Source organism: Podarcis raffonei, chromosome 13, assembly GCF_027172205.1.
Source record: "Podarcis raffonei isolate rPodRaf1 chromosome 13, rPodRaf1.pri, whole genome shotgun sequence".
Classification (NCBI taxonomy): domain Eukaryota; kingdom Metazoa; phylum Chordata; class Lepidosauria; order Squamata; family Lacertidae; genus Podarcis; species Podarcis raffonei.
The window spans coordinates 23,111,506-23,139,323 of record NC_070614.1 but is presented as its reverse complement, the minus strand read 5'-3'; the positions used below and the strand labels follow the sequence as shown (position 1 = coordinate 23,139,323).

Here is a 27,818-nt window from a genome sequence, read left to right as displayed (position 1 = left end):
AGTGCAATTTTTTAATCGCCATCTAAGTCAGTTTTGTCTTTGCATTATTATTGTGAGATGCTTTTTGGGGCCTTATGATGAACAGGCCAGATTAAGATGACTTTTAACAAATAAATACACTTTGCCTAATATATTCCAGTTGCTCCTCTGTTTGGATTATTATTATGGAAGTGTGAGGTTGTGCTTCCTTCTTTCTACTCTCCCACCCTATTATATAACAGGGATTGTCTTAATGTTTCCTAGGACCTTGCAACGAGTCAGTCGGAGAGGGACATGGCATGGGTGAAGAAAGTTGGAGATGACCAGTAAGTGTCAATTCATATCAATGGGTGTTTTAAGTTTGGTGGGTTGAATTCCTTGGGCCCCCTCCAGACGCCTACACTGTTGCAGCTGTATGCTGCAGCAACACACTCCGGTCACAATAATAGTGCATTTGCGGTGAATTTGTTTTGCTTTGTGAGTTGCTCTGTGACACTTTCCCAATGGAAAGTCAGGTCAGCGAGGCCTTGGGACCTTGGGAGCCAATACCTGACCCGGCTAACCTGCTTTGAACTTGCTCATCAACAGTTAGCACCTGGAAAGCAAACTGAGCAGCCACAAAACTGGTCGTAGTCCTTCCCACTATGGAGAGATGTATTGAATTTCAACTGAAATGGCAGTAATGATTGCCAAATGCGCTTCTATGCGTATAAATTAGTACATGCATACGCAAAATTGTCTCGTCTTTTTGGCGGTATATTTTGTTTCAGGGATAGTATGGATAAGTGACCGCCCTACTTGCACCTCGCCACAAGAGCTTTTCAATAAGGAGACAGCTATGTGCTTAAATATATATGTTTCTAATATTGTATATTAGAAATATTGTATACTGGTCCTCACCCTGCACTCAGCTGTCCCTTGTGGCTCCTAGAGGCTGTCAGCATGAGACAGCAGCCACAGCCCAGGAAACAGCTTTGACTGACTGGCTAAACCTGGTGAGAGTAGCCAATGGGTCTCAAGCCCTTGGTGAGGTGGGGCTTCCCCTGCATGTGAAGACAGTCTCCGGCGTATTGAGCGGATGAGATCAATAGTGGGTCCAATGGTCTGGAAGGTGGTTTCTGCACTTGCTGTAGAGGGAAGAGAGGGGCAGATGGGGCTCATCAAACTGGGAAAGTAGCCCATTTAAGAGAAGGAAAACTCTGATCCTAAACCTCCACTGCCTTGTGGGATATCTTTGGGAGCAAAAAAGGCTAAGTAATCCAGAGTGGAGTCCCTAAGATGGTTGGATGGCGCCTTGAATGCCTGCTTCCAGCAACTCCTTCAAGCAGGCAGGTGCCAAAAGTATTGCTCTGCTTTCCTTTGGGGCAGATCAGTGAGGCCAAGAAGGGAGTCTTGTTGTCTGGGCAGCCCAGGACTTCCATATGCACTTGTGCCCAGGGGCAGTCACTTTGGTGCTGCTAATGCAGTGGTGTGACTTCACCCCCAGAGGTGCACTCCATTGTCTCTCAAGCCAGATGGATGCCAACAACAAGACGGTATATAAAATCATAAGGATGTCATCATGCTGCAGTTCACTTGGCCACAGGCAGGTGGCACTGTGAACTATAGTTTGGCAAGCTGCTGGGCCATCCAGGGGGTGGGGAGAGGTCCAAAGGATGGAGGTGTGGACAGGCAAGTGGCCCAGGTGGGACAAGGGATGTATAGCGAGATCTGAGGGTTGTTGTTGTTGTTTTGGCGACCTATAAAGGGAGAGGAAGGGTGTTGGCAAGCAGTAGTGTAACCCCTAGAATGTATATATTTAGAAAGTTTTTATCCTATCTTTCTGCTTGACAGTAAGCCTCCAAGATGGCTGAGAATAAATTCATACATAATAATTTTTTTGTGTATGGCAGTGATCACAGATGAAGGCTGGTTATGGGGGGGGGCAGGGAGGGAATGAGGATGTAAAATAACGGCTCCCCAGGCCATAGTCTCTGGATTTAATGGTCTGAAAGGAGGAGGCTCTCTTTATATAGTGATGTGCCTTACTTTGCTTGATGCAAAAGATGGGAAACCATTCCTGCTCTATTGGGTGCCTTCCCTCTGAGGGTCCGGCTCCGAGGGCCTTCTGGCGGTTCCCTCACTGCGAAAAGTGAGGTTACAGGGAACCAGGCAGAGAGCCTTCTCCTCAGTGGTGTCCGCCCTGTGGAATGCCCTCCCTCAGATGTCAAGGGAATAAACAACTATCTGACTTTTAGAAGACATCTGAAGGCAACCTTGTTTAGGGAAGTTTTTAATGTTCGATGTTTTATCGTGTTTTTAATATTCTGTTGGGAGCCCCCCAGAGTGGCTGGGGAAACCCAGCCAGATGGGCGGGGTATAAATAATAAATTATTATTATTATTATCCCTCTCTCTCTGTTGAATGGGGCACTGGGCATCAATGGTGAGATTGTGCTGGAGACAGAACACATGGTAATGTGTGCACGGACTAACACAGAGCAATCCCTCTGGAAATCTGGACAAGTTGCAATATTGTTGGAAATAATGCCCCACACACCCCGACATTAGATTCTCCCTTTTGTGGCTAGAGAACCAAGCAAAATGGAAACCCATATAGAGGGAAGAAGAGCCCGCTTTTTAAAATTAAGTATACATTTTAGCAGCTCTCATGGCAAACGTTTGGTGGTGGAAGAAGTTTGGGGAGATGTGAGGGTTTTGGCTTTTGCTTTCTTGAAAAAAAACAAAAAATCTGGCATTTCGATTTGCATGTTCTTTTTAATTAATTGAGGTTTGAGGGAGGAGGAGGGGGAGAGGGGTTGCAGAAAGGGGGTGTGAAGTGTGAATTAAAAATGTGTCAAAAGGAGTCGATGTGACACCTACCTCCGCTCTTTATTTGTGCTGAGTGAGAAAAGAGGCCTCTGAGCCATAGATCTGTTTGAACTCTGCAAGGAGGCACAGAAGGAGAAAGGGGACCATGGTTCTGAATGAACAGTAAGTGTATTGCTTCCACTGATCACCTCCTCTGTAAAACAAGAACTGCTTAGTCACCGCCCTGACTCAGCTGAAATCCAGCCAAGACTATTGTCTGGTGGCTAAGAATTATTTTTTATCCTCCCCTCTTCCGGTCATTTCCCTTTACTGGGTCTCGCAGCAGCAGGTTGCGGTTCATCTCCCTCCTAAGGTTCCCTTGGTGCGTTAGCATTTGTGACATCCGGCATATTAACAGGAGCATTAATGGGCTGGGAACGCTGTTTTTGAGCTTGCCGTTTCAAATTCTTGACTCTGTCCCCCCTCAACATAGCAGTTTAAGAGCGTATCCTGGTAGCTTTTACCTCACCCCCCCCCCTGCAAATCGCTAACAAGAGGAGGTTGGGGGTCCATTTTTTCAGTGCACTGCTTCTCTTTCCCTCTCCCCAGAAAAAGAACCAAGTGTCAAGAGATGTGGCAAGAAAGCTTGTGTGTGTGTGTGTGTGTGTGTGTGTGTGTGAGAGAGAGAGAGAGAGAGAGAGAGAGAGAGAGAGAGAGAGAGAGAGAGAGATGATGGGAAGGCCCAGGGCCGGATTTAGGTTTGATGAGGCCCTAACTCCTTGGGTAGGCAAACTAAGGCCCGGGGGCCAGATCCGGCCCAATCACCTTCTAAATCCAGCCCATGGACGGTCTGGGAATCAGCATGTTTTTACATGAGTAGAATGTGTCCTTTTATTTAAAATGTATCTCTGGGTTATTTGTGGGGCATAGGAATTCGTTCATTCCCCCCCCCCCAATATAGTCCGGCCCCCCACAAGATCTGAGGGACAGTGGACCAGCCCCCTGCTGAAAATGTTTGCTGACCCCTGCCCCAACCTACTGAAGGTAATGCGGCCCTTTATATGTCCAGCTGTCATTTGTCAACAACAAATTGTCGCTGTTTTTTGTGTTGAATATATGGTAATTTATGGACCTAATAGGCCATTTGCCACTGTTGCTGTATGTTTTTGATCTTATATTTGGAAATGTACATCCAGTTTTTTTTCCTTTAGTTTTTTTTGGGGGGGCCCCAAGAGAGTGGGGCCCTAAGCTATAGCTTGTTTAGCTTATACATAAATCCGGCACTGGGAAGGCCATAGGAACATAGTGAAAAAGGACCCGAGGGGCAAGGATGAAGAAGAGGGAGCAAGGGAAAGGGATGGTGTTGGGAAGACACTGGTGTCCTCTGTTCATACTGGCCCTCCTACCTTGCCTGCGTCAAATTCCACATCTAATAAATGTAAGAAGAGTGCGTATAATTAGCTGGTTGTTTTGGGTAAATGCTGAAAGTGCTTCACTTGCGCTCTTAGCTCGGTACAGTCGTCTGAGGCGATGCAGAATTTGCACAGCTGCCTTTGTATCTATGGAATCCATTCCCACAAGAGGTAGTGATGCCCATCACCTTTAAAAGAGACTTAGACAAATTCCTGGGGAATAAGGCTGTGTCAGTGGCTACTCGTCACAATGGCCACGCTCCGCCTTCACATTCAGAGGCGGGATGCCTGTGAATGCCAGTCGCCAGGGATTACAAGTGAGGAGAGTGCCGTTGTGCTGAGGTCCTGGCTTGCGGCCTTCCCATAGGCGTCTGGTTGGCCACTGTAGGAATAGGATGCTGGGCTAGATGGGCCTTTGGCCTGATCCTGCAGCAGCTATTCTTATGTTCTTAATTAGGTTTATTCTGTTTGCGGGGGAGGGCGCCAGGAACAAGGAGCAAAATGAAGCCGAGAGAACAATTTGTCACCCAGTGCGCTGTTGAAAAAAGATTTGAACGGGGGACTTCCAGCACATGGCACGCATGTTTAACAGCCTTGATAAGACCATTGATGTCTGGTATAACCTCATCTCCCTTGCATTGATTTCTTTTCTCCCTCCCCACCCCCAATTATTTGTTGAACTTCTCCAGTGACTAAAGCATTAATATAACTGATGGGAAATCTTTTGAGACAACTGCCACAACCTTCTTCAAAAAGGGATGGGGCCTTCAAATTAAACCTGAGGCAGTCTGAAACAGCATAAGAAGTCTTAAACTTTGCCTCACTGCAAACTGCTGTTCTGGCAGGATGTCATTTCTTCCATTACAGTGGTACCTCAGGTTACATACGCTTCGGGTTACATACGCTTCAGGTTACAGACTCCACTAACCCAAAAATAGTGCTTCAGGTTAAGAACTTTGCTTCAGGATGAGAACAGAAATCGTGCTCCGGCAGCGCAGCAGGAGCAGGAGGCCCCTTTAGCTAAAGTGGTGCTTCAGGTTAAGAACAGTTTCAGGTTAAGTACAGACCTCCAGAACGAATTAAGTACCTAACCTGAGGTACCACGGTACAGATGCTGTTTTGTAACAGCCCGAATGCTGTTTTGTAAGGCACCTGAATGAAATCTCAGTTCTTTCCAAATTCTTGGTTTAGCTTGTGAAGGAAAACTGGGAGGACTCAGCAGGCAGCAAGTGCATACCGATAAATTTGTATATGCCCCATTTCAGTGTAAACCGTGAAAGATTCTACTTTTCAGGGAAGAGGTGCTTTGACTGACAAATATCTCAGAGACATGGCAAGTGCACAGACCAAACAATGCTTGCCCACTTCCCCTTTCCCCTCTGCGTTTACTATAGTTGCATCCAAATATAGAAGAAGCTGAGCAGAACATTTGTTCGAGGTCTTCATTATTTCCCCCTGTTCTTTTATTTGTGCCCCTGACGAGCACCTGAAACCACACAGCAGATCAGTTGCAATTAATTTTTGTCACAGGAATTTATTGTTGTTGTCGCTTAACGCTTATAAAGCACCTCAAAATTTCCATGCATCATACATGAATGCAAAAGATGAGCTGGTCCCTGCCTGCACGTTCGCAATCTGGATACAAGATACCAGAGGTGCCAACTTGAATAAAATATTGGGGGGGGGGAGCTAGGTAGGTCCCACCCCACATAATTGATCGCATGATGTGCTGCACACACACTATTCAAATGGCAATGCCCATCAACTTTGGTGGGGTCTGGCCCCCTCAAATATTTTATTGAGGGATCCCAAAGGCCCCTAGGAGTTGCTTCCTGTGCAAGATACAAAAGGAAAAAGAATGAGGAGGGAAGAGGGAAGCAAGCACTCGAGTGAGCAGGTGCCCCTTCACCGACTGGTGGAGAAATCCCCAGGGCAGTTTACAAAATTAAATTTCAATAAAAAGCATAAAAAACTAGACACACTACAGAATCAAAGCAGCAGGATCTTAAAAGAGCAGTGTAAGAACATGGATCTGAAAACTTTTTGGGGGCAAGCTTTTACATTTGAAAAATGTAAAAACATTGACCAAACATAAAGTGTTGTCTTCCAAGACATAAATACAAAAAAAAAAAAAACCCATAAAGATAAAAGCAGTTTAGATGGAAAGGCCTGATAAAATAACAGGTCTTTCCCTGCTACTGAAAAGACATCAGTGTACATGCCAGATGAGCCTTCCTGTGGAAGATTTTCTACATTGGGGGCATCATAAGTGTGAAAGTCCTTTCCCTGGGAACTGCCACATGACGGGAGAATTCAGAGCTTCTGATCCCATGGATCACTGAGAGAACCACAGGATCGCTTATAGCATTCTTAAGACAGCTTTCAGTTTGCCCAGTTTTAAGTTCAGCTCAGTAGCTGATTCCCTAACTTATACAGTGGTACCTCGGGTTAAGAACTTAATTCATTCTGGAGGTCCGTTCTTAACCTGAAACTGTTCTTAACCTGAAGCACCACTTTAGCTAATGGGGCCTCCCGCTGCCACCGCACCACCAGAGCACGATTTCTGTTCTCATCTTGAAGCAAAGTTCTTAACCTGAGGTGCTATTTCTGGGTTAGTGGAGTCTGTAACCTGAAGCGTCTGTAACCCGAGGTACCACTGTACTGGGAGAATTTGACATTGTTATAGGTATTGTCTCTTCCTCCTTCCCCCCTTTGAACCTGAAAAAACCCAAAAGAATCCTCCTGTCAGCCTTGGCTTGAGCCAAGTTGCATTTCATGTTTTGTGTCTGGGTTTTCATTTTATTTGTTTGCTTTTATCGATTGCCGGCACATCAGGTTGGGCCTTGTCCAGATCGCTCGCAAGGTGCGAGAGGATCCTTGACAACTGTGTATGCCGTGCAAATGGAGAGAAGACAATGGCTTTTCATAAAACCAGATCAAATGTGCCACATTGTGTGTAGCAGGAGGGGGGGCAGGGGGCAGGGGGGAAGTCAAGTAGGCAGAGCTGAGCTGTGGACAGATAGAGAATGACACCGTGTGGAGGGGCTAATGTGGAAGTGTTGGAGTGCAGATGGCAGAGAGGAGCTAGAGGGTTCTGTTCCCCTTTGTTTCTGTTTTCACAATAAAGGAAAGAGCAATCCGTTTGGAGATCCATTGACTTAATGGAGATTTGCACAAAGAAGACAGCTGCGGGGTTCATATATATATATGCGCAACTTAGGGGAAATGAGGTCACTTGCTGAATTTTGTATTGCTGTAAGAACTAGATCCATCAGTTGTATACGTATAAAAAAAATGGGAACCCAGTGGTCTGTCTAGAGCTGAACGTCCCAACACTAGCAAGTCCACTAGGAAGAGGGTTGCTTTTGAGACAGTGGATCAACAGAACATGGCCCCAGAATCTGTTTTCCATGCCACGGGGAACAGCCAGGGAATTCTAGTGCTGCCCCTGAGCATCTGCCGCCTGACAACGTCGACCCACTTTGCCAAATGGTAGGGCCGGGCCTGGGCAACGTCTGCTATCAGTCTCCCTGGAGTTGATGATGCCTTCAGTACTGGAGGGAGGCCGCTAGGGAGGTCCCAATATCGACAAGCTGAACATGCTGTTTTGACCTCTGTGTACTTTATTCTGGCTTCCTATTTATAACTCTGTGTTCCAAATGCCCATTTTCATGCAAACTTTGCTGTCTCTTCCACCTGCCTGCCTCTTGGTTCAGGCGCTGCAGCTCCCGAAGCATGCAGCTGCTGCGGTTAACTTTTCTTCGGTTCATCCTATTACAAATGGCCTCCGGGGCGCAGTTGTGGTCTTTCCTTTCATTTCCAAATGTGCAAGTTGGGCAGCTGCTTAGTACTTAGTTGCGTTCCTTCCAAAACTTGTCTTTCATCTCCATCCATCCATATAACCATGCCTCCATCCAATTTATACTTCTGACAATTGAATCGTTATTTCAGGGGTCCCCCCACCTCAACCTGGCAGTAACTACAACAACACAAGTAAAGAAAAAAGTAAGGAAGGGGTATGTGAGGCAGGAACGCTGGACTCTTGGTCACATAGATGAGCTGATACTTGCCCATAATTTGACGTGGACAAATGCACATGGCCTGTCCCCACAGTGCCATGTTATTTAGTCCATGTAGGCATCGTAAGATTGGCAGCAGTGCCAGTCCTTGAGAGGAAGGAGCGACCAGCGCTTGCAGCTTTCTTGTAATTGCCTTTCTTGTAAATGCAGTTCCGTTTTTTGTAAACTCTGCTTTTCCATTGCTTGGCAATACGGAGCGCACAATTTAATTCTAAAAAGTTTTTTTCTCTTTCCTTTGGTCTTTTAAACTTCCTGAACTAGTCACTTCTCCCCAAAACCTTAGCCACAGAAAGGCGGAGGGAACTGTAGGTTTTTAATCACGTTCTCGTTCGTTCATTATCTCCCCCCTCCTCCTTTCCTTTCATTTCTCTCTTATTTGAAAATGAAAGCTCCAAGTGGAGAGGGACGGTGGGAAGGAGAGGCTTATCCCACATACCTGAAATTCACTCTTGGGTCATGCTAGTTGTGGCAGCTTTTGCCGAAGTGCCCACATAGCTTTTTCATGCACTAGAGTTGTAAGGGGTGGGTGAGGGCAAACTGGCCTCCCACCCTGGCACGAGGTGGCTGAGACTCGCAGCAGGAAATCAGCAGGGGCATCTAAGCATAGTCGAAAAAGTGAGCGGCAGTTTGTTTATTCAATTTTTAATCTATAGTATCCCAAGGATTTGGGGTGAGTAGCAGTAGGTTTAAAAAGAGAAAGGGCCTTACAAAAATTAAAGCCAGAACTCTTGGATTATCATATCCAGAAAATATAAGAAAAAAACAATATATCTTATGCCAGAAGATTCTTTGAGCAGCTTTGCCCTTTTCCAGGAAGCCTAAGTGAGTCACAATTCCTCTCTCTTTTGCATCTCTGGGGGGTGGAATCTGATTGTGTTTTTATCATGCGCTTGCTTGCTTTGCTTTTAACATTTTTATCGTTGGCTAGCTTGTGAGGACTTACCCTAAAAGGTGCAGCCAAACTAGGAGCAGAGGAAGCTGTCCTGTGCTGAGTCGGACCCATGGGCCCATTTAGCGAAGAAGAAGAAGAAGAAGAAGAAGAAGAAGAAGAAGAAGAAGAAGAAGAAGAAGATGATTTGATATCCCGCTTTATCACTACCCTAAGAAGTCTCAAGGGATGCAGGTGGCGCTGTGGGTTAAAACAGAGCCTAGGACTTGCCGATCAGGAGGTCGGTGGTTCGAATCCCTGTGACGGGGTGAGCTCCCGTTGCTCGGTCCCTGCTCCTGCCACCCTAGCAGTTTGAAAGCACGTCAAAGTGCAAGTAGATAAATAGGTACCGCTCTGGCGGGAAGGTAAACGGTGTTTCCGTGCACTGCTCTGGTTCGCCAGAAGCAGCTTAGTCATGCTGGCCACGTGACCCGGAAGATGAGATGAGCGCCGCAACCCCAGAGTCGGCCACGACTGGAACTAATGGTCAGGGGTCCCTTTACCTTTTTAAGGAGTCTCAAAGCAGCTAACAATCTCCTTAGTCTACACTGGCTGGCAGCAGTTTCTCAGGGTTCAGGCAGGGTCCTTTCCCCATCCTACCTGGACATGGCGGGGCCTGAACCATGAACCCTCCAGCATTCAAGGCCGATGTTCTGCCACCAAAAGCTACAGCCCTACCGCTGCCGATTGCTAAAAGAACAAAACCAGCAGCGATAGTGATGATGTTGGAAGTGCGAAATAGTGCATTCCTGTGGCTGAAAGGCCAGACAACTTCTTCACCAGCCCCTTGAGCACCGTGGGGCATGATATGCTGGGAAATAGCCCCCGCAGGTGCCTCATTGAAATGAATGGGGACTGTGCAAGAGCCACCTGTTAATTTCAGAGGGGCTTTCGCAGGTGAATTTTGCGGTGGTTTGAGACCCTGTGGGGCTAAATCTATCTCCTTCCGACGCCTGCGATGGCTTTCTTTGAAGGGCACGCAAATTCCCCCCTTCACACATTCCCCGGGAACTATCAGAAAAGCAAACATGACTCATATGCGCTTCCTCTATGAGCTTTTGGGTTTCATAGTCCAAAGGGCACTAGGGACCACTGTTGAAGGGCAACCGCTAAAACCCATCATAGTCCTCCTACGTTGGCTATGCATGGACAATAAACTGAAGGTGGGGGATCTGTGGCCCTCAATCACACGCTGTTGGGCTAGACATGGATTCCAATAATATCTCGAGGGCCCCAGGTTCTCCATCCCTCCATGCTTTAAAAAGGATGTGTGCTTGCTTGAGGTTGTGACACGAACTGCAGCACATTTTTTCCCCTTACAAAAATACCATATACCGAGATCGGCACGTGCAAATTTTATGCAGAGCTGTATCCCCCTTTTGTCCTCTGTTTTGGCAATGCGTAAGGAGCCACCCTACCAGCATAGATTATAGATTGGTCTGATTTCAAGCTGAAAAGAGCCTCCTTTGTTTCATAGGAGGACAGAAGAAAATAGTCTTACGGCACCTTTAAAGACTAGCAGATTTATTGTGGTGCAAACATTCACGACATGCATGAAGTTTTACCCTTCAGTGACTCCAGGGTTTCCCAAACTTGGGTCTCCAGCTGTTTTCGGACTACACTCTCCATCATCCCTGACCACTGGTCCTGCTAGCTAGGGATCATGGGAGTTGTAGTCCAAGCAGCAGCTGGGAAACCCTGAGTATGTATATAGACTAGAGAGAGGTGGTAAATTCTGGGGCCAAACGTGGACTCTACTCCACAGTAGCCTGTAGTGCAATAAATGGGTTAGTCTTCAAGGTGCCGGAGAACATTTTTGTGCATTCTTGCTGTAGCAGACTAAAAGGCCTACCCCTCTGGCTTTCATCTCCTCCCTCCACCCCCCCCTCCATCCATAGAAGCACGTTTGAATTTTGCAACCACATTTTGCTGACCTCGCCCTCTTGTGGAAAGCGAGACACAAGGCCACATAAACTGCTGCTGGGCAATATCTCATCTGCCCTCCGTTGCAGTTGGGGAGGTGGGTGGTGAAGCTTTGACTGAATGCCTGGAGCCTGGCTGCTGAGGTCGGAGGAAAGAATAGGTTCTTGCAAGCTTATTGTTACGATAGAGGCTTCACCGGAACTTCGTTCCAGAGCAGCAGCAGCTCAGCCCTGGAAGATGTGAAAAATATGAGTTTGCTCTTGAGAGTGCGTGGGGAGACTTTCCCGTAGCCGCTCACCCACTCTGAACGACCGCAGCCGCCTTCCTCATAATGCCAGCTTGGCAGATGGCAAGGTGCCCAAGACAGAAGGTGAGATGGCTTGTTTATTTAATTTTTCACACTTTACATCCTACCGTTCCTTCAGGGAGATCCTTCAGAGGCATTGTTTCATTTCTGCTCCACATGCCCCAGACTTGAGGTCTTGCTTTGGAAAGAAGTTCTGAGGAGCCACCTCCGATAACAAGATTACCTGCTCATTTTGGCTACCTTAAATCACCAGTCCTAAACTTTGCCAAAATTCATAATCTGGGCTTTCTTGTGTTGTTGCTGCTCCTCATCTTCCAAATGCACATTAGTCTATTTTTCAGGTCAAAAGCACCTTCCCTGTCCCCACTCCCGTTAGTTAATACAGTGGTACCTCAGGTTACATACGCTTCAGGTTACATACGCTTCAGGTTACAGACTCTGCTAACCCACAAATAGTGCTTCAGGTTAAGAACTTTGCTTCAGGATGAGAACAGAAATTGTGCTCCGGCGGCGCGGGAGCAGCAGGAGGCCCCATTAGCTAAAGTGGTGCTTCAGGTTAAGAACAGTTTCAGGTTAAGAACAGACCTCCGGAACGAATAAAGTACTTAACCCGAGGTACCACTGTATGCAGTATGTAAGCAAGCACCGACAATCTTTAAAATAAAACAAGAAGCAGTGGGAGTATCTGTGGCTGGTAGCCCCGTGCATTTTCTTGTATAGTTTTAACATTTATTTTAAGGGGTGGTATGTTAGTTCTGCCCGGCCATTTCCTCTCCCCACACAGCTCTGCTCTCCTGCCCACTGAGCCACGCCGAGATGGTAGATAATGCTGTGGTTTCGTGCTTTTTCTCATTTGGTTGTGCGGCGGGCCTGTTTACGAGGCTCGCTCCTCGCTCCTTCCACCCGCAGTGGCTATAGATTTAGGCTCCCCCCTCCCCAGCCACATTGAAACCACACACACAACCCTGTGTTCCATTGCACTGCCGGCGGGGTGGGATGGAGGGGCTTGAGGAAGGAGCCAAGCAGTGGTGGGAGGGGAGAATATCTTGCAATTCATTTGCAAAGACGGGGGAACGCCTTGAAATATACAGTGCAACACGCTCACCATTTCTTGCAGATATAATATATACATGCTCAGTATAAAAGACCAAGCAGTAGGGATAAATTCAGTTCAGCTTGTATCTAAAAGCAAGCTTGCTTAATTTGCACGCTTCCATACAATACACAAACACACTGAAACACCTTTGAAATTTTTCACTTCTGTGCAGGGCTTTTTTTTTCCTTCCAGGGGGAAGTCACCGCAATTTTGCAGTGCAGTTCTCCAGCCAAATTAATGTGTGCAAAAATGCATATCCTGGGTTGAAGTGTGTGTGTTTGTGTGTGTATATATATGATTTTCTAATAGTACATTGTGAGACCTGCATGTACGGTATATAAATAATCCACAGCAAATATACTTTATCCACGTTTGATTAATTTGGCACAGTTATCCAACTTCTGCCAGCAATGAGAAGGGGCAAGGTACTTTGCAGATTAGGATAAACCTACCTAGACTCTTGGTGGAGCCGTATGGTCTATAAACTTGTTTCTGGAAAACAAAAACCCTGAAAAGTAAGATTCTCTCATGCTACTAGATTCTGAGGTTACGTGGTGCATGAGTACCGTTGCTTTTGGTGGCTTGTTTTGGTCCTGTTGTTTACATATGTGCTACCTCCTCGTGAGAGTGTAGGCGATTGTTGAGATCAGGTTAATGGAAATAACGCGAAATGCACAAAATACTTGTTTTTTTAAAAAGCAGAAACCACTGAAAAAACATTCCTCAAAATGGAATGCTTGAACATTATTTTTTTAAAAAAATAAAGGCTGATGTTTTTAAAGTTTAGAAGGTTTTGATTTACAAAAAAAAAGTCCCATCAAGCTGAAACTGGCAAATTTCTCACACTTTGGCACCATTTATTGTATTGATAGCAACCCTGAAAGAGGAATGCAGAAACTGGAAATGTTTATTTATTTTATTTTATTATTTTATTTATTTTATTTCTATACCGCCCTAATACCCGAAGGTCTTGGGGTGGTTCACATAAAATAGCAAGTACATAAAATCAAAACAAAACCAACAACCCAATAAAAAACCCCCCAAAAGATCCAGCATTTTAAAAAAAGTATAATATACTTCTTAATTGTATTTCAGTTCAACAATTACTTTGATAAAATACATATTTTGTTATGTGCAAATGGCTTTCTGTTAGGTCCACAAATTACCATATAGCGTATATACAACAACAAAAAACAGCGACAATTTGTTGTTGACAAAAGACAGCTGGACATATAAAGGGCCCCATTACCTTCAGTAGCTTAGGGCCTCATCTAACCTAAATCCAGCCCTGGGAGGGAAGGAAGGGATCTGGTGTGAAACTTTAAAATTGAAAGTCTACAAACCGAACTAAAAAGAAAGGGAGACTGCAGTATTTCTTTTTACGTTTGCAGTGCTTAAATTTTTATATCATTATGTGCTGGGGCTCCTATATACTTGTGTCCCATATGATACGTACAGACCTCACTGTTTTATTCCTAAATGTGTGGAGAAACTGTGGCTTTTCGTGAGATGGGAGGGGGAAAGGAGGAAAATGCATTTTGCACACGCTCAGAGGTATGCTTCACACTTCGCATATTACAGAGCTGATGTTTTGTTTTGGAAGAATTAAAACACACAGTGCCTGCCTTGGAACAAAGCTCTACTTTCACGAACCGATCCTGCTAACATAACTTGCACTGGGGAAGCAAGATTCTGTGCAGGGATCAAGACACCGCAAATGTTCAGAAGCTGCAGCATGCAGCCACACAATTTACGCATGCACGCACACACACATTCCCCCATGCAGTTTCCATGTGTGTTTTTTTGTAAGCTGCACAGAGCATAAAAATGGCATTTTATAAATACAGCTGTCCTTTGTCAACAACAAATTGTCACTGTTTTTTGTGTTGAATATATGCTATATGGTAATTTATGGACCTAGTAGGTATCTAAAGCCATTTGCACATGTTGACACGCAACCAGCCCATGCAGAATGTAGGCACCCTATATATAGAAAGGAGCAAACCAGTGATATTTTAGGGAGCAGGCTAGCAGGCAGGGTCCATTACTTACATCATAGGAGCCTACACAACACAAAACACTGTTGCTGTATGTAGGTTTTGTTTTAATTGTTTTTTATCTTATATTTTGGAAGTGTACATCCAGGGGTTTTTTTCCTATAAATTTTTTTGGGGCCCCCAAGAGAGTGGGGCCCTAAGCTATAGCTTGTTTAGCTTCTACGTAAAACCGGCACTGCGTACAGCCACACTTTCCCTAATACGCTTCCCCCATGCAGTTTCCATGTGCGTTGTTTTGTGAGCTGCACAGAGCTTTTATCAAGAGCTGGTAATAGTCGGGAGGTTAAAGGCACAAGCCATAAGCAGGAAGCCCCTGCTTCACCTCGCATTTCACATGCGAACTTGCTGAGTGGCCTTAAGTGAGCTGTTATCTCACATCTTTCCACCGCCTCCTCCCGCCTGTAACATTTAATACGGGGATTAATAATACCAGCCTTCTTAACAGAGCTGTTTGTAAAGTTTGCTGAGAGCAGCATCTGTGAAATGGGCTGAGTACTTGGGCATTGGGCAAGCAGCCCCCTCTGTGCCCATGGGCTCTCTGGATCGGGGCTCTGAAATGCAAAGTTTGTGGTTTCGTCAGTTTCTAGGCGAACTTTAGTTTAACCAAGCTTGTAGCTAAGACCACACACACACAGAGAGAGATAAATATAAATCTACAGGGCTGATTCCTGGTGGTTGCAGATGGGGCTATGAAACCACAGCTGCATCACTTCCAACCCCTAAATATGCCTCTAGTGTTAAAAGCTTCTCTCCCTGCCCACCCACTGTGACCATGAGGGCTAGAAACCTATATATAAAGAAACAGGCTTCTATCATTTAATAATAATAGCTACTTTTAAAAAGATTAATGTTAGATTTAAAAAAAAACTTTGATTAATGTCTAGCCCCAAAGGAGAAGCAAAGACTCTGTAATAAATTGTTTGATGAAACCATTGCCTCCTATGAAGGAAATGTGTTATGTGCAGGGGACTTTAATGGGATTATAACCCCAAAGTTAGACATAAGACGTTAAACTGGAAACACCGAAAGTACTCTTCCTCAAAGCTTTTTTAAGGAGATCCCAAACTTTGCATCTGATCGATGCATGGCTTTTTATAAATATATATCTAATTTTTAAAAATCACATTGTTCAATATCAGACCAAGCAAAAACACAAGTTTACTTTTGAAATTCTCCTTTATTTGCTTTATTAGCTGATGAGCTACTATCAGAAATGGGAGTTCAAAGCATTTCTGATAATGGGCCAAGATGTTTAACTTGGGAAGGAAGAACAGTGTGTTTAAGCCTCAGAGTTGGAGGTTAACTATATTCTTATTACAAGATTCGAGAATTGTACAGACAATACAGAATAATCTGCAAGAATTTTTTTCCAACATAATGTCACTAGTGAAATAAATTGGAAAATAATTTGGAATATGGCAGAGCTTTTGCATGAGGTTTGTTAATAAATATGTCAAGTTATTTGCAGAAACAGCGCACCACATTAAATAAATAGCTGTTTGAGAAAATAAGAAATTCAGAACAGCAACACAGGGTTGTGATGTCAGATAGTACGTATGCAGAACTTGAGAAATACAGAAATATGTTAGAACTGCGAAATGTTCATGAAGCAGGAAAAAAAGCCTTTAATTTTACTCAAAAATATATTGAGAAAGGAAGGAAAGCTGATAATCTGTTAGCACGTACACTAGCAGAGGAGCAAGTAAAAAAAAGCCCTGATTCCACATGTATTTCTAAAAGAACATAGAATATCTAAAAATATTGAAGAGACAATTAAATTATTTTAAACCTTTTTTTAAAAAAATAGACTATACCCATCAGTACAACCCCATCAGTACGACTACGCAACCAAAAGCGATAACAAGTCCCATAGTTTCCATCAGTATTATGATTGGACCATAGGCAATATATGGGCGTGCTGAATTGGCATCTAGTACCACCTGTGAACCACTTTTAAAGTACTTTTTCTAATATATGCAGAGATGGATTTTGCCAGGGCCAAGAGCCATCATTTTGTCTCATCTATTTCTTGCCCTAAATCTGTTTCCCAAACCCTTTTCAGTCCAGTCAAGGCCCCTGTTTGGTTGCTAACTAATGCCTTATATATAAAAAGAAGGCTTCTGCAGTTATAACAAAAGGATATCATCTTCAAACCCTCAAGCTATGCCATCGTGTCATAGTCTTAGAGGGTGTGTAATTTAAACCAATTTCTGAACAAGAATGGGGATGGGATTTTACTCGGGAATCAGCACAAACTCTTTTTGTTAACATACAAAAAAATCAATACGAACCGCTCTATGAATGGTACACGACTCTACAAAGATTGAGTAAAATTCACATTCTCTGTGGTAGAAAGTGTTAAGAGATGTGTACATTTGAAAGCAGATATTAGGGTTGTCCTACATCTGGAGGTTCCTGGACATATCAGGAATACCACAGTCGTCATCAGTGTCTGGGCAGAAATCAGTGCAGTATCTGGGGAAATGGCAGTCCATGTTGGCAATACCGTTTTTGCTCAACAACTTTTCTGAACAGATTTTCACTGTTTGAAATATGGCAACCCTAGCAGATCTGGAACATATTTGGTGGACCTTTCCGTTGATTAAAATCTTATGGGGAGAGGTAGTAAAGATAATAATTTGCACTTTATTACAAATTATTATTGTATTTAGACCCATAAAGAGTTAATGGGGAATTTAATAGTAACTTTTTGCATGCTTGTTGCATCATCATCATCACCATTTATTTATACCCCGCCCATCTGGCTAGGTTTTCTCAGCCACTCTGGGCGGCTTCCAGCAGAATATTAAAATACAATGATTTAATGGGAAAAATAGGTCACCACCCACAGTGAAAGAATGTTTAACAAAAATTTGGAAGGTAGCCATTCAAGGTATAAGCTTACGGGCTTGATTAGAGAGAGAGAGAGAAGGCAGAAAAGAAAAACTCCTTATTGAGTTTATGAGGTATAAATGTAAGTATGGACAAATATAGCATTTTACTATGCGGAAAAGCCAAGTATAAATATAATTATACTAAGTTAGTTATTGGTATCAGCTTTCATGTGCATGCATACTTCTTCAGATACATCTATTTGAAGAAGTGTGCATGCACACAAAAGCTCATACCAAGAACTAACTTAGTTGGTCTCTAAGGTGCTACTGGAAGGATTTTTTTTATTTTGTTTTGACTTTGGCAGACCAACAAGGCTACCTACCTGTAACTATAATTATACTGTATTTCTTGTTTGTATGTATTTTGCTATATTGTGGATTTCTTTTATTTATATGTATATATGGGATCTAGTAAAGTTTGTTTTCTTAAAACCAATAAAGCAGTTAAAGAATAGTTGCGGGGGGACGGGACTCCCACAGTCATTAAACAAATGCTTCAACGCTGCTGCCCCACAAATGTGTAATTAATTTTGGACTCCTATGAACCCACGGTTGTGTGAGTGGGAGGTGGCATATAAATAAAAACGTGGAGATCCAGGTTGCGAGGAGAAGGAAGAGTGGTGAGCTTTAAAGCTGCCCGTCTTGGTATCTTTAGATGCTCTAGAAGTGCATCTTGGATTGTAGCCACAGAGGTGATTCTAGGTGGGACACGTCACCATCTTAGAAGCAGACATACCTTCTCTATCAACAGGATACATCCTCTGTGCGCATGCTCCATGCTGCTTGTCAGGCTCTGACACTCATTCATAACCAGATCTTTCGGGACATTTCATTTCATCTCCTATCACAAGCCCTCAACGAAAGCTTCCAAATGTCGGGGGAAAACATCCGCACCCCTCGAAGGGGAATTCGCTGTCCCTCTTCACTCGAGAGAAGAAAGAAAAGAGAACACAATTGAATTTTCTTTGGGCAGAATTGAATAATTCCTCCCCCTGCCCCTTTGAGGAGCCTTGAAGAGACAATTGGCGACAAATCCATGGAAAGGGGATAGCTGTCTGGTACAGTTAAGTGCACCCCATCTCCCATGTCCTGCCCCCCCTTGTCAGAGCCATTCAGTTTAACTCGATGGCTTTCTCTGTGCAAGATGTCCACGTGGTGACGTGCCTTTGGTAACCTCATCAGACAGGTTCTCCATTCTCATAAGCGTACTCAATATGTTATTTCAAGGTGACATAGAAGTTCAGGGCAAGACCTGACTTCTTCTTCTTCTTTTCTAAAGGCTTGATGGTTTTGTCAGGGCGTTGATGGGCAGTGAGTGGGTCATCCCCTAAAGGGAGGAAGTGTTTCCACAACATCTCATGGCTCAAGACAGTATTGTGATCGTAGGGCTGGACTTTTGCAGCCTTCTCTTATCTGCCGTACCTGAAGCTATTCTCTGACTGAGGGTCTTCATTTCTGGCTAGACTGAAGTTCAGAATTGGGGACTGAGAATTCTCTGGGAACAACACTGACTGCTCGCAAAGGATATGGCTTTGTCAGTGGTGGCACCCTAATTATGAAATGCCTGGCACCTTTGTTAAGATTCTTTTTTTTGTGCCAGGTGGAAACCTTTCTATTTGATTGTCCTTGGCCTTTTAGAATTGTGTTTCTGAAGGGGTTTAAATGCTGCCATGCTGCTAGTGCTGGCTTATAAGCCGGAGATCTACTAGATTGGTTTTTAATGTGTTTAACTGTACTCTATGAATTCTCCGAGGGCTCTGGGAACTGGGTGGGCCAACAAGTGCTCTAAATAAAGATGTGTGAAAAGGAACCGGGGGTGAGGGTTGGGGGAGAGAAGTAATGTGTGTTCACATTACTGTTTCGGAGCACAGCGAAGTTGGGTTTTCCCATGGTGTGTTACACAGCCCTTTCCCCTTTAGCTGTTCACACCAGTATGGCTTCGTTAGTGTCAGATTAATTTCTTCTTCTTGTGCAACCTTTTGTAGGAGCAAATGCTTACGAATAACTAGAGAACCCGTGCAAAATTTGCACAGACCTCTGGTTTGTTTTCCTTGTGTGCACCATTCTTCGGATGCAACCCTGTAGTTTGGATCAAAAGTGTATTTGGGATATCTTGCCAATGATAACAAAACATGAATTGAGAATAAAGCTGTGACCATGACCAGGAGTGCTAACTTGGCCCTGCGATTGTGGGTGCCTGGGGCCATGGGTGCCATGCAGCGTGCATGTCCCTGGCACCGAAATTTGTGGGTGCCTGACTCCTTCATGGGGAATTTTGTGTGTACTCAAGGGAGTTGGCATCTATGGCTATGACTGATGCTGTGAGCCTAACATCAGATCATGCCCTGGCAAGCGAGTCAGGGAGTTGGGAATTGGAAACCACCTGAATAGAGATACAGTGGCAGCTCTCCTCCATCTCCTTGGAGTGAGCATGGTGTTCCCTGCAGCTTCTTCCCGCACTGATCCAGTAGTTGAATAGAGGAAGGAACCAGGTGGGTGGGCCAAAATACCTGGTTCCTTTCCACATAAAGGTTGTAAGCTGATGTTCATGTAGAACAGGGTTTCCCAAACTTGGGTCTCCAGCTGGTTTTGGATTACAGCTCCCATCATCCCTAGCTCGCAGGACCAGTCGTCAGGCTGATGTTCAATTGTAGAACAGGGTTGTAAGCTGATGGGAATTGTAGTCCAAAAACAGCTGGAGACCTAAGTTTGGGAAACCCAGATGTAGGAAGCAACGACATAATGACCTAGTTGCCACAAAGAGCAACTAAAGTGGTTAAACGTGTTTGTGGACTATACCCCTTTGAACATGTGAAGTTACTTCTACCGAGCTATTGCTCCATTTATTTCATGGGGTGGGGAAACTGTGCCCTTCCAAATGTTGCTGGACCACAACTCCCATCATTCCTGGCTCCAGCTGATAGGAGATGACTCCCAACATCTGGAGGCCCATAGGTTTTCCAAGACAGTTTTTAGCTCTATATTGTCTCCTGGCTGGCAGCTGCTTTCTAAGATCTCCAGGCCAGATGCCTTTCCAAATATTGTTGCCTGAGATCCTTTTACCTGAAGGTGGTGCAGATTAAAATCCAGTGCCTTTTGCATGCAAAGCAGGTGGGAAACCACTGAGCTATGGCCCCTGAAGAATGTAGGTAAAGAATTACATGGTTGAATGCTCCTCCATTTGAATGGGTGGAAAAGGTTAGTGAAATGTCTCACCCTGCCTTCCTGGCACTGAAACAGCCATTCAGGAGCCAGACAAGGAGTGCAGTAAGTAGTGTTGCTACCACTGCCATGGCAACAGCAGCATTGGGTCGTGGGGGGGGGCATTCATGCACTGGCAGAGGGTAGTCAGCAGCACCAGGCTGAGAGGTCCCTGAAGACTTGGTGCCAGCCCTGACTATGGGCCCAGCTCCTAGTTTAGTGGATCACTGCTAGATTGATTTGTTTTACTGTGGTGTTCATATCTGGAAGCTTGACTTGCAGGAGGAAGATTAGGAAGGGTGGCTATTCTGCATTTGCTTTCTGCCTGTGGTGACCCACTGAAGATCACAACAGATGGCAAAGGTTGCCTCCAAAGCGGTTGTATAAATCTCGCCCATCTCCCACCCTACAAAGAAAGTGCCTCCTATTGCAGAGGCTGCCGTTTATATGCCTTCAGGACTTTCCCCCTTTCCCCCTCTTTTGTCAGGGTAAACCTGGCCCTTGCCTACACGGAGCTGACCGAGGAGTTGTGTCGCCTGAGGAACCTGAGTTCTCTCCAAAGCCAGATTCTCCGGACGCTTGTGCAAGAGCAGGCCCTCAATGGTGGTGAGTGGGGCATGGGGGAGGGAAAAGCCAGGGGAGGCACGGGGTTTGGGAGCAGGTCAGAGGAAGAAGGAGCTGTGATAACCAGTGAAACCAGGCGAGTGTGAGTGTGTTTATGAGACCTGGAAAGGGCCAAAGGCAAGGCAAGTCTGCCCACCAGCCCGAATTACAAAAAATAAGAAGAGCCATGGTGAATCAGACCAAAGGTCCATCTTGCTGAGAGGTAGCCAGAGTGGTACCCTTTTGATGCGTTTCCGAGCACAATTCCAAGTGTTGGAACTGACCTTTAAAGCCCTAAATGGCCTCTGGCCCTGTATACCTGAAGGAGCGTCTCCACCCCCATCGTTCAGCACTGAGGTCCAGCGCCGAGGGCCTTCTGGTGGTTCCCTCACTGCGAGAAATGACGTTACAGAGAACCAGGCAAAGGGCCTTTTGTGGCAGCAACGCCTTCCCTGTGGAACGCCCTCCCGTCAGATGTGAAGGAAATAAATAACTCTCTGACTTTTAGAAAACATCTGAAGGCAGCCCTGTTTAGGGAAGTTTTTAATGTTTGATGTTTTATCGTGTTTTTAATATTCTGTTAGGAGCCGCCAGAGTGGCTGGGGAAACCTAGCCAGATGGGCGGGGTTTAAGTAATAAATTATTATAATATTATTATTGTAAGTACTTCTTGGCACAGCCAATAGTCAAATGATGGCTATGCTCCACCTCCGCAGTTGAAGGCAGTTGGAACTGGAAACCACAGGAGGGGAGAATGCTCTTGTCCTCCTGTTCTGGTTCCTCATTTCCCACAGGCTGGCCCCCGTGAGAACAGATGGACCATTGGCCATGATGCAGCAGGCTCTTCTTATGCTCTTAAGTGACCTCTTACTGGTACAAATCAGACGAATGGTGCTGGAGGTGTTTTGCTGGCTGGTTTTGCAGACAGCTATGTGGGGGAGTGGGGAAATGCAGCCTCAGAGCAACTGCTGCTTCTCAGTTTTGAAGCAGGATCCTTCTCTGACTTGCTCCTGCTCTGTTCCAGGTCAGCGGCACTCTCCCCATTCGCAGCGCCATTCCCCCGCTCAGCAGCGTCGATCTCCGGGTCCTCAGTGCTCGTCTCCAGCGCAGCAAGGGAGATCTTCATCTGTCCCTCAATGCCAGTCTCCGGGCCTGCAGAGACGGTCGCCAGCACCGCCCCCTTGCCAGTCCCCCGCGCATCAGCGCCGTTCCCCAGCGCCGCCCCCTTGCCAGTCCCCCGCCTCGCAGCGTCGTTCACCTGCCCCGCTGCCCGCCCAGCCTCCTGCCCCGCAGCGCTGCTCGCCGGGCCCCAATTGCTCCTCCCCCGCCATCACCTCGCAGCACAGGTCGCCGGGTGGCGAGAGGAGCATCATGGATCTGGCCTACTCCAAACCCTTGAGCCACCACATCAAGGCGAGCTTCCAGGGCCGCCGGAGCTACTCGGAGGTGAGCGATGCGGCTATGTACCAGCAGAACCGCTCCCTCTGGCTGCAGCCGGAAGCTTCCACCTTACCAAAGCACCGTCCCTACGGCGAAGTTTACGCCAGAGACGCCTTCGAGGAGCACTTGCGCTTTGAGAAGCAGTCCTCGGACGAAGACGACTGGGCCCTCCCAAGTCCCCCCAGCCCTGAAGCGGGGGGCATCCGCTGCGCCTCCTTCTGTGCAGGGTTCCCTATCCCCGACACCTCCACACACCGGACTGATGCCTCGTACTCCAGGGCTGAGCATGCCCAGTCCTGGCCTTCAATCAATGTAAGCAGCACCCAGTGAAGTTTGTATGCCATCATTCCAGTTCAAATGCACTATCCGGTCTCATGGAAGATCATCCACACAGATATTCTTATATTGCTTATTTTATTTATAAATTTTTGTTTTTGTTTTTTAAAAAACATTTTCTGGGGTTTTTATAATGACTATTTGAATGGCACAGGCAAAAGACTTGAGTTCCTATCTGCACCATACATTTAAAGCAGTATTATATCACTTTTTTAAATAGTCACAAGCTCACCACAGAGAATCCTGGGAGCTGTAGTTTGTTAAGGATACTGAGAGTTGTTAGGAGACCCCTATTCCCCTCGCAGAGCTACTACAGTCCCCAGAGTCCCCTGGGAAGAGGGACTGGTTTTTAAATTGCTCTGGGGGTTAAAATGGTACTCTTTGGCTTTAAGGGGGCTTAATACTGTAAATGGGTTGGTGAAATATCGCAAATGGATGTTAGCAGCAGTGGTGAGTATGCTTTAACATACTGGAATTTTCCCAGAAATAATATATCCAGATTAACTGGGGAAATACAACGTATTGTATTTTGATGACAAGAACGTTGTGTGTGAGCACGGCATTAGTTTGTGTGGTTGAGTGTATAGCCACATCACCTCTGTAGCAAGAGGGGCGGGGAGCCATTTTCAATATTCCATTCTGGACAGCCTTTTGAAGACCACATGATGGGGTGGGCGGAGCCACAGGCAGAAGTGGGTGGAGCAACAGATGCAGATTCTGCCATTGTACAGAAGAGTAGTTTCCGTGCACATTCCCAGATACCTCTCTATCCTCCATCCAGAGACGCGAGAGGATGTGTTCCAGCCAAGCAAAAGCATTTGCAATTGGGTGCAGGGCTGGTGAGGTGTGTGGCCTCTGGAGTGGGAGTTTATGGTTAGGGAGAGTTCTGAGGGTCATATGGAGAAACCTGGAGGGCCACATTTGACTCATAGACAGAGGTTCCCCACCCCTACTACAGCACTCCCCTTGTTTTAATATTCCATTTTGTAGGAGGGGGGTGGGGTTTGGGGATGTTTCTCCAGCACTTAGGAGGAGTGGCAGCAGAGGTCATCCAGTTGCCTGGAAGAATCAAGAGGTTTTGGGTCCTCCTGGAGGAGGAGCCAATGAATCGTTTTCTTCATCAATTGGAATGAGCATGATATGATGCCTAGGTTGTGTGCAAGTCTTCCAGTTTTGTTTTATTTTAATTGAAGGGAAGGGGTTGGCTGGAGGCCCATCCACCGTGCACCACCTAATTTTAACAGTGGGTGTGGAGGACAAGTGGTTGCTTCAGGTTTAAGGAAATTATATTACATTGATAATTGCGTTAAGAATTAACAGAAGCAAAACCAATAGCAAATTGGAAAATACCAGAGGGGGAATGCGAAAGAGGCCCTTGTGTTGGAGCATCCTAAGCCTTCTGGAGTAATGAAACGTTAAGATGTCAAACGTATTTTCATTCTGTATTTTTATTCCCGACTTGTCTTGAGTGCAGGTGCTCTGGTTCTCAAAAGTCATTCATAAATGTAAACTTTTGATCTGAACTCACAGGTAGTTGCTGCTATATAGAAACACACCATTTAAATGAATACGTTGTTTACAATTTTATACCTGCAGTCAATATAGCAAGCAATATATGATGCTACCATATTATTATTATTTTTTACTCCCATTGGGCTGTGCAGAGGATTCTAAAAATCACCGTTCAATGATCTGTACATCCCCTGTGGGAGTTTCCCAGATACATCCCCATGTGCTTTCCCTGCCGCGCTGCACCCCCCGCCTTTTCTGTAACAGAAGCCGATCAGTTTCTGCAACAAAACAGTTTCCCTTCCACTCTTTATGACCAGCCAAGTCCTGCTGACCAGGCACATATTAGGAAGGATCCAGCTTTTTATCCTCCAAAACACTTAAGAGATCTACTTTTAACAAGCAATTAATTTTCTTAGATTTGTTTGTTTTAAAATGATGTCTTCTCTCATCTACTTCCTTCCCCGACCTGTATCCTTTAGTTGCTGATGGAGACGGTGGACTCTGACATCCGAAGCTGCCCTCTCTGCCAGGTGGCCTTTCCCATCGGTTACCCAGATGACGCTTTGATAAAACACATTGATTCACACCTGGAGAACAGTAAGATCTGAGGCCTGCACACCTGCCACGCCCTTCCTCTTCCAGCTTCCTTAGTGAGACCCGTCCACCTCACTCACCAGGCCCCCCCCCCCCAACTTGGATGCTGCATGAAAAGTGGTGGTGCAACAGGGGCTCGCTCTAAAATACCTCCAAGTCTCCAGTAGACTGAACCGGAAGAAGAGTTTTGCCTCTCCCTCTCCCTCTTCTCTGCCTTGGTTTCTAAAGTGGGTTTCCTCTTCCTCCTGCTCTTGATGAGTAGGGCCTGCAATATTTCTCCAATGCTTGAACCAGTCGTGGAGGTTGTGGGGATAGGAGGCGAGAAATGCGCTTCGGCCAGGCTTAGCAGACAGAGCATGCCGCCGCCGCTCTCCATCTGAACGCTCAGAACCGAGGGCAGGGGATGACTCTTTATCTATGTGGTTCTGGTTTGGGTGTCTCTGGAAGATCTCAGGGTAGGAGAAATCTCTCGGGGTTGTGTGTGTGTTTTTTGGGGTGGGGCAGGGGAAATGGGCTGAGGAACTCTTGGACTTGCTGAGGTGACAGCCTGGCACTCAGGTGAAAGAAATCGGAAGGTTTCGTTTTTGTGCCCCTCCCGCGAGCAGGAAAGTCCCAAGTGGGTCCAGTCTCCCTGCCTTTTCTGCTACTAAGGAGGACGTTCAGGTCTCACTCCTTGTTGACCATTAATTATCAGACACAGAAAGCCTTGGCCTCCAACTGCTGGTTCAAGTGTCTTGGTCTTTTACATTAAAAGCCCACTTTAACGATGCTGCTGAGAAATAGAGCCAACTTCCAGAGGTGTAGCATGGATGTTCTTATGTTATTGCACTGGACATTAAAACACACGGAAGCTTTTTTCTTTCTTTGTCTTTTCCACAAAAGGAGCTGCTCCTCTCCTTCTCCTTGCCGGTCTCTTGTGAGTTGGCACTGGAGGAAATGTGCACTGCTGACTTGAGTCGAGCTCCAGAAAGCGTCCCCACGTGACTGTCTGTGTTCTCTTTTGGCGACTGTTCTTCCACCTTTCTCATGAAACAACTTCTCACCTTGCTTTGGGTAGTTAGTTCCAGTATAACAAGAAGTGTACTTGCCACATTCTGCGTCACTGTTCTCCTGCAATGACAGCATGTTGACACTGTTTTTGACAACTGCATAAATGTAAACACCCTTCTCATATTCTAACATCCACTGTTTCTCTTTCTCTCTCTCTCTCTCTGGCCTTACTGAGCATATCTTTCTCTGTACTGATCTAAAACAATTGGCATGTTTCGGTTCTTCTATCGCTTCCGGTCATAAGGTGCCTCCGTATTGTGAGAAGTGTCTCCTTGAACAGCCTGTCCATGCATCAGGCTTTGGTAAGACAAAACAAAACAAAAAGATATTCTTCTCTTGAGGCAACTGTCTTCCTATCACCCCGTTCTTTATTAGCCAATGTATGTGCTGAGTTTTATAGCCTGCCTTATCCCAAGGGCTCAGAATGCGCAGTGGCAGACAGGGATGGGTCTTTGTGGCTCACTGTCCAATCCATGTGGGAACTAAGAAGAGAATAGAATTTTTAAAAATGAAATGTAGAATAGAAAGGTCCTCTCCCTTATTCCCAGAAAACTATTAGCAGTCCACCCCAGTTCGTTTTTTCAAAGACTTCAGTCCATCAAAAACATACCATTTTCCTCTTCTTCCACTTCCCCATCCACACTATGATCTGTCACAATTGGCAATTCCTCCTTAGCATTATATCCATCCTTTTATTGAGCTCCTCTTCGGTAAACTAGATGTGGTGGCAACAGACCCATGTCTTCAAAGGTGAGTTGCTGCCAAGCCACTGCCAAGTAGGGGGTGGACAGGTGATTTCAAGTGAGGAAGTAGATGGGCTGCAGGAGAAGAAGTAAGCCCATTTTTTTGCCCTGTGCTTCCCTTCTGTTTCCCCTCTCCCTGGCCACATACACCCACACCATCTTCGTTCATATTTGGAGCTGGCCTTCTGACATGGTCAGGCTGCATGCTGAACGAGAACATACCCACCTCCTTTGTCAACGCAGTCAGTGTTCTTGGACGCCGGTGCAGCCCTGCACTCCTCACTGTCCTCTGCCCCTCCCACCCCAGGACAGTTACGGGACTCTCTAGGTCAAGCTGCTTGATTGAGGGTTCCCCCAAAAGCTGGAACCAACCTTGCCCCCCTGAGATGCATTAAAAGGGGCGAGGGGAGACAGGACAACTGTTGACTAGGATTCATGTATATCAGTCCTTTTGCGCTTGGAAAGCCAAGTTCTTGGTCTGATTCCCAGCCCATCATTTCCTGCCTGTCCTAAATAGAGGGAAAGCTCAGTTGGCTAGAGTGTGGTGCTGATGATGCCAAGGTTGCAGGCTTGATCCCTGTATGGGACAGCTGCGTATTCCTGAATACCTGATGGTCCTCAGGGTTCCTCCCAACTCTGCAATTCTATGATTCTGTGAAAGGTGTTTCACTGGACGCTGAACCCCATGGACAGTCTTCAGACCCTTCAGTCTCCTCAAAGTCTCAGGGGCTGAACCTTTCTCTGCTTCCCTCTAGTAAGTAGCAGTGCAGAGGGGCGTTTGGGGTGTACCTCCTATTCATTACAATGATGCCTGCACAGGAGAACTTCCAGTAAGCCAGGTCTGTCAGTCTCCCACTCTGCTGCCCTTTAATGGT

The 27,818-nt window shown here is 45.8% G+C and overlaps 1 protein-coding gene across 3 annotated transcripts in view; it reads left to right on the top strand.

The window, feature by feature from the left end:
* TBKBP1 (TBK1 binding protein 1) overlaps positions 1-26,005 on the top strand; it is a 54,453-nt gene extending 28,448 nt beyond the window's left edge. For 2 of the 3 annotated variants that reach the window (XM_053361131.1, XM_053361129.1), the window contains 4 exons: positions 244-305; positions 21,123-21,271; positions 22,293-23,020; positions 25,036-26,005. In XM_053361131.1, coding sequence (XP_053217106.1) covers positions 244-305; positions 21,123-21,271; positions 22,293-23,020; positions 25,036-25,164 — 1,068 coding nt within the window. In that variant the 3' untranslated portion in view covers positions 25,165-26,005. The remainder of the gene's footprint in view (positions 1-243; positions 306-21,122; positions 21,272-22,292; positions 23,021-25,035) is intronic. The other variant, XM_053361130.1, reaches the window with a different exon arrangement.
* The last annotated feature ends 1,813 nt before the right edge of the window (positions 26,006-27,818 follow it).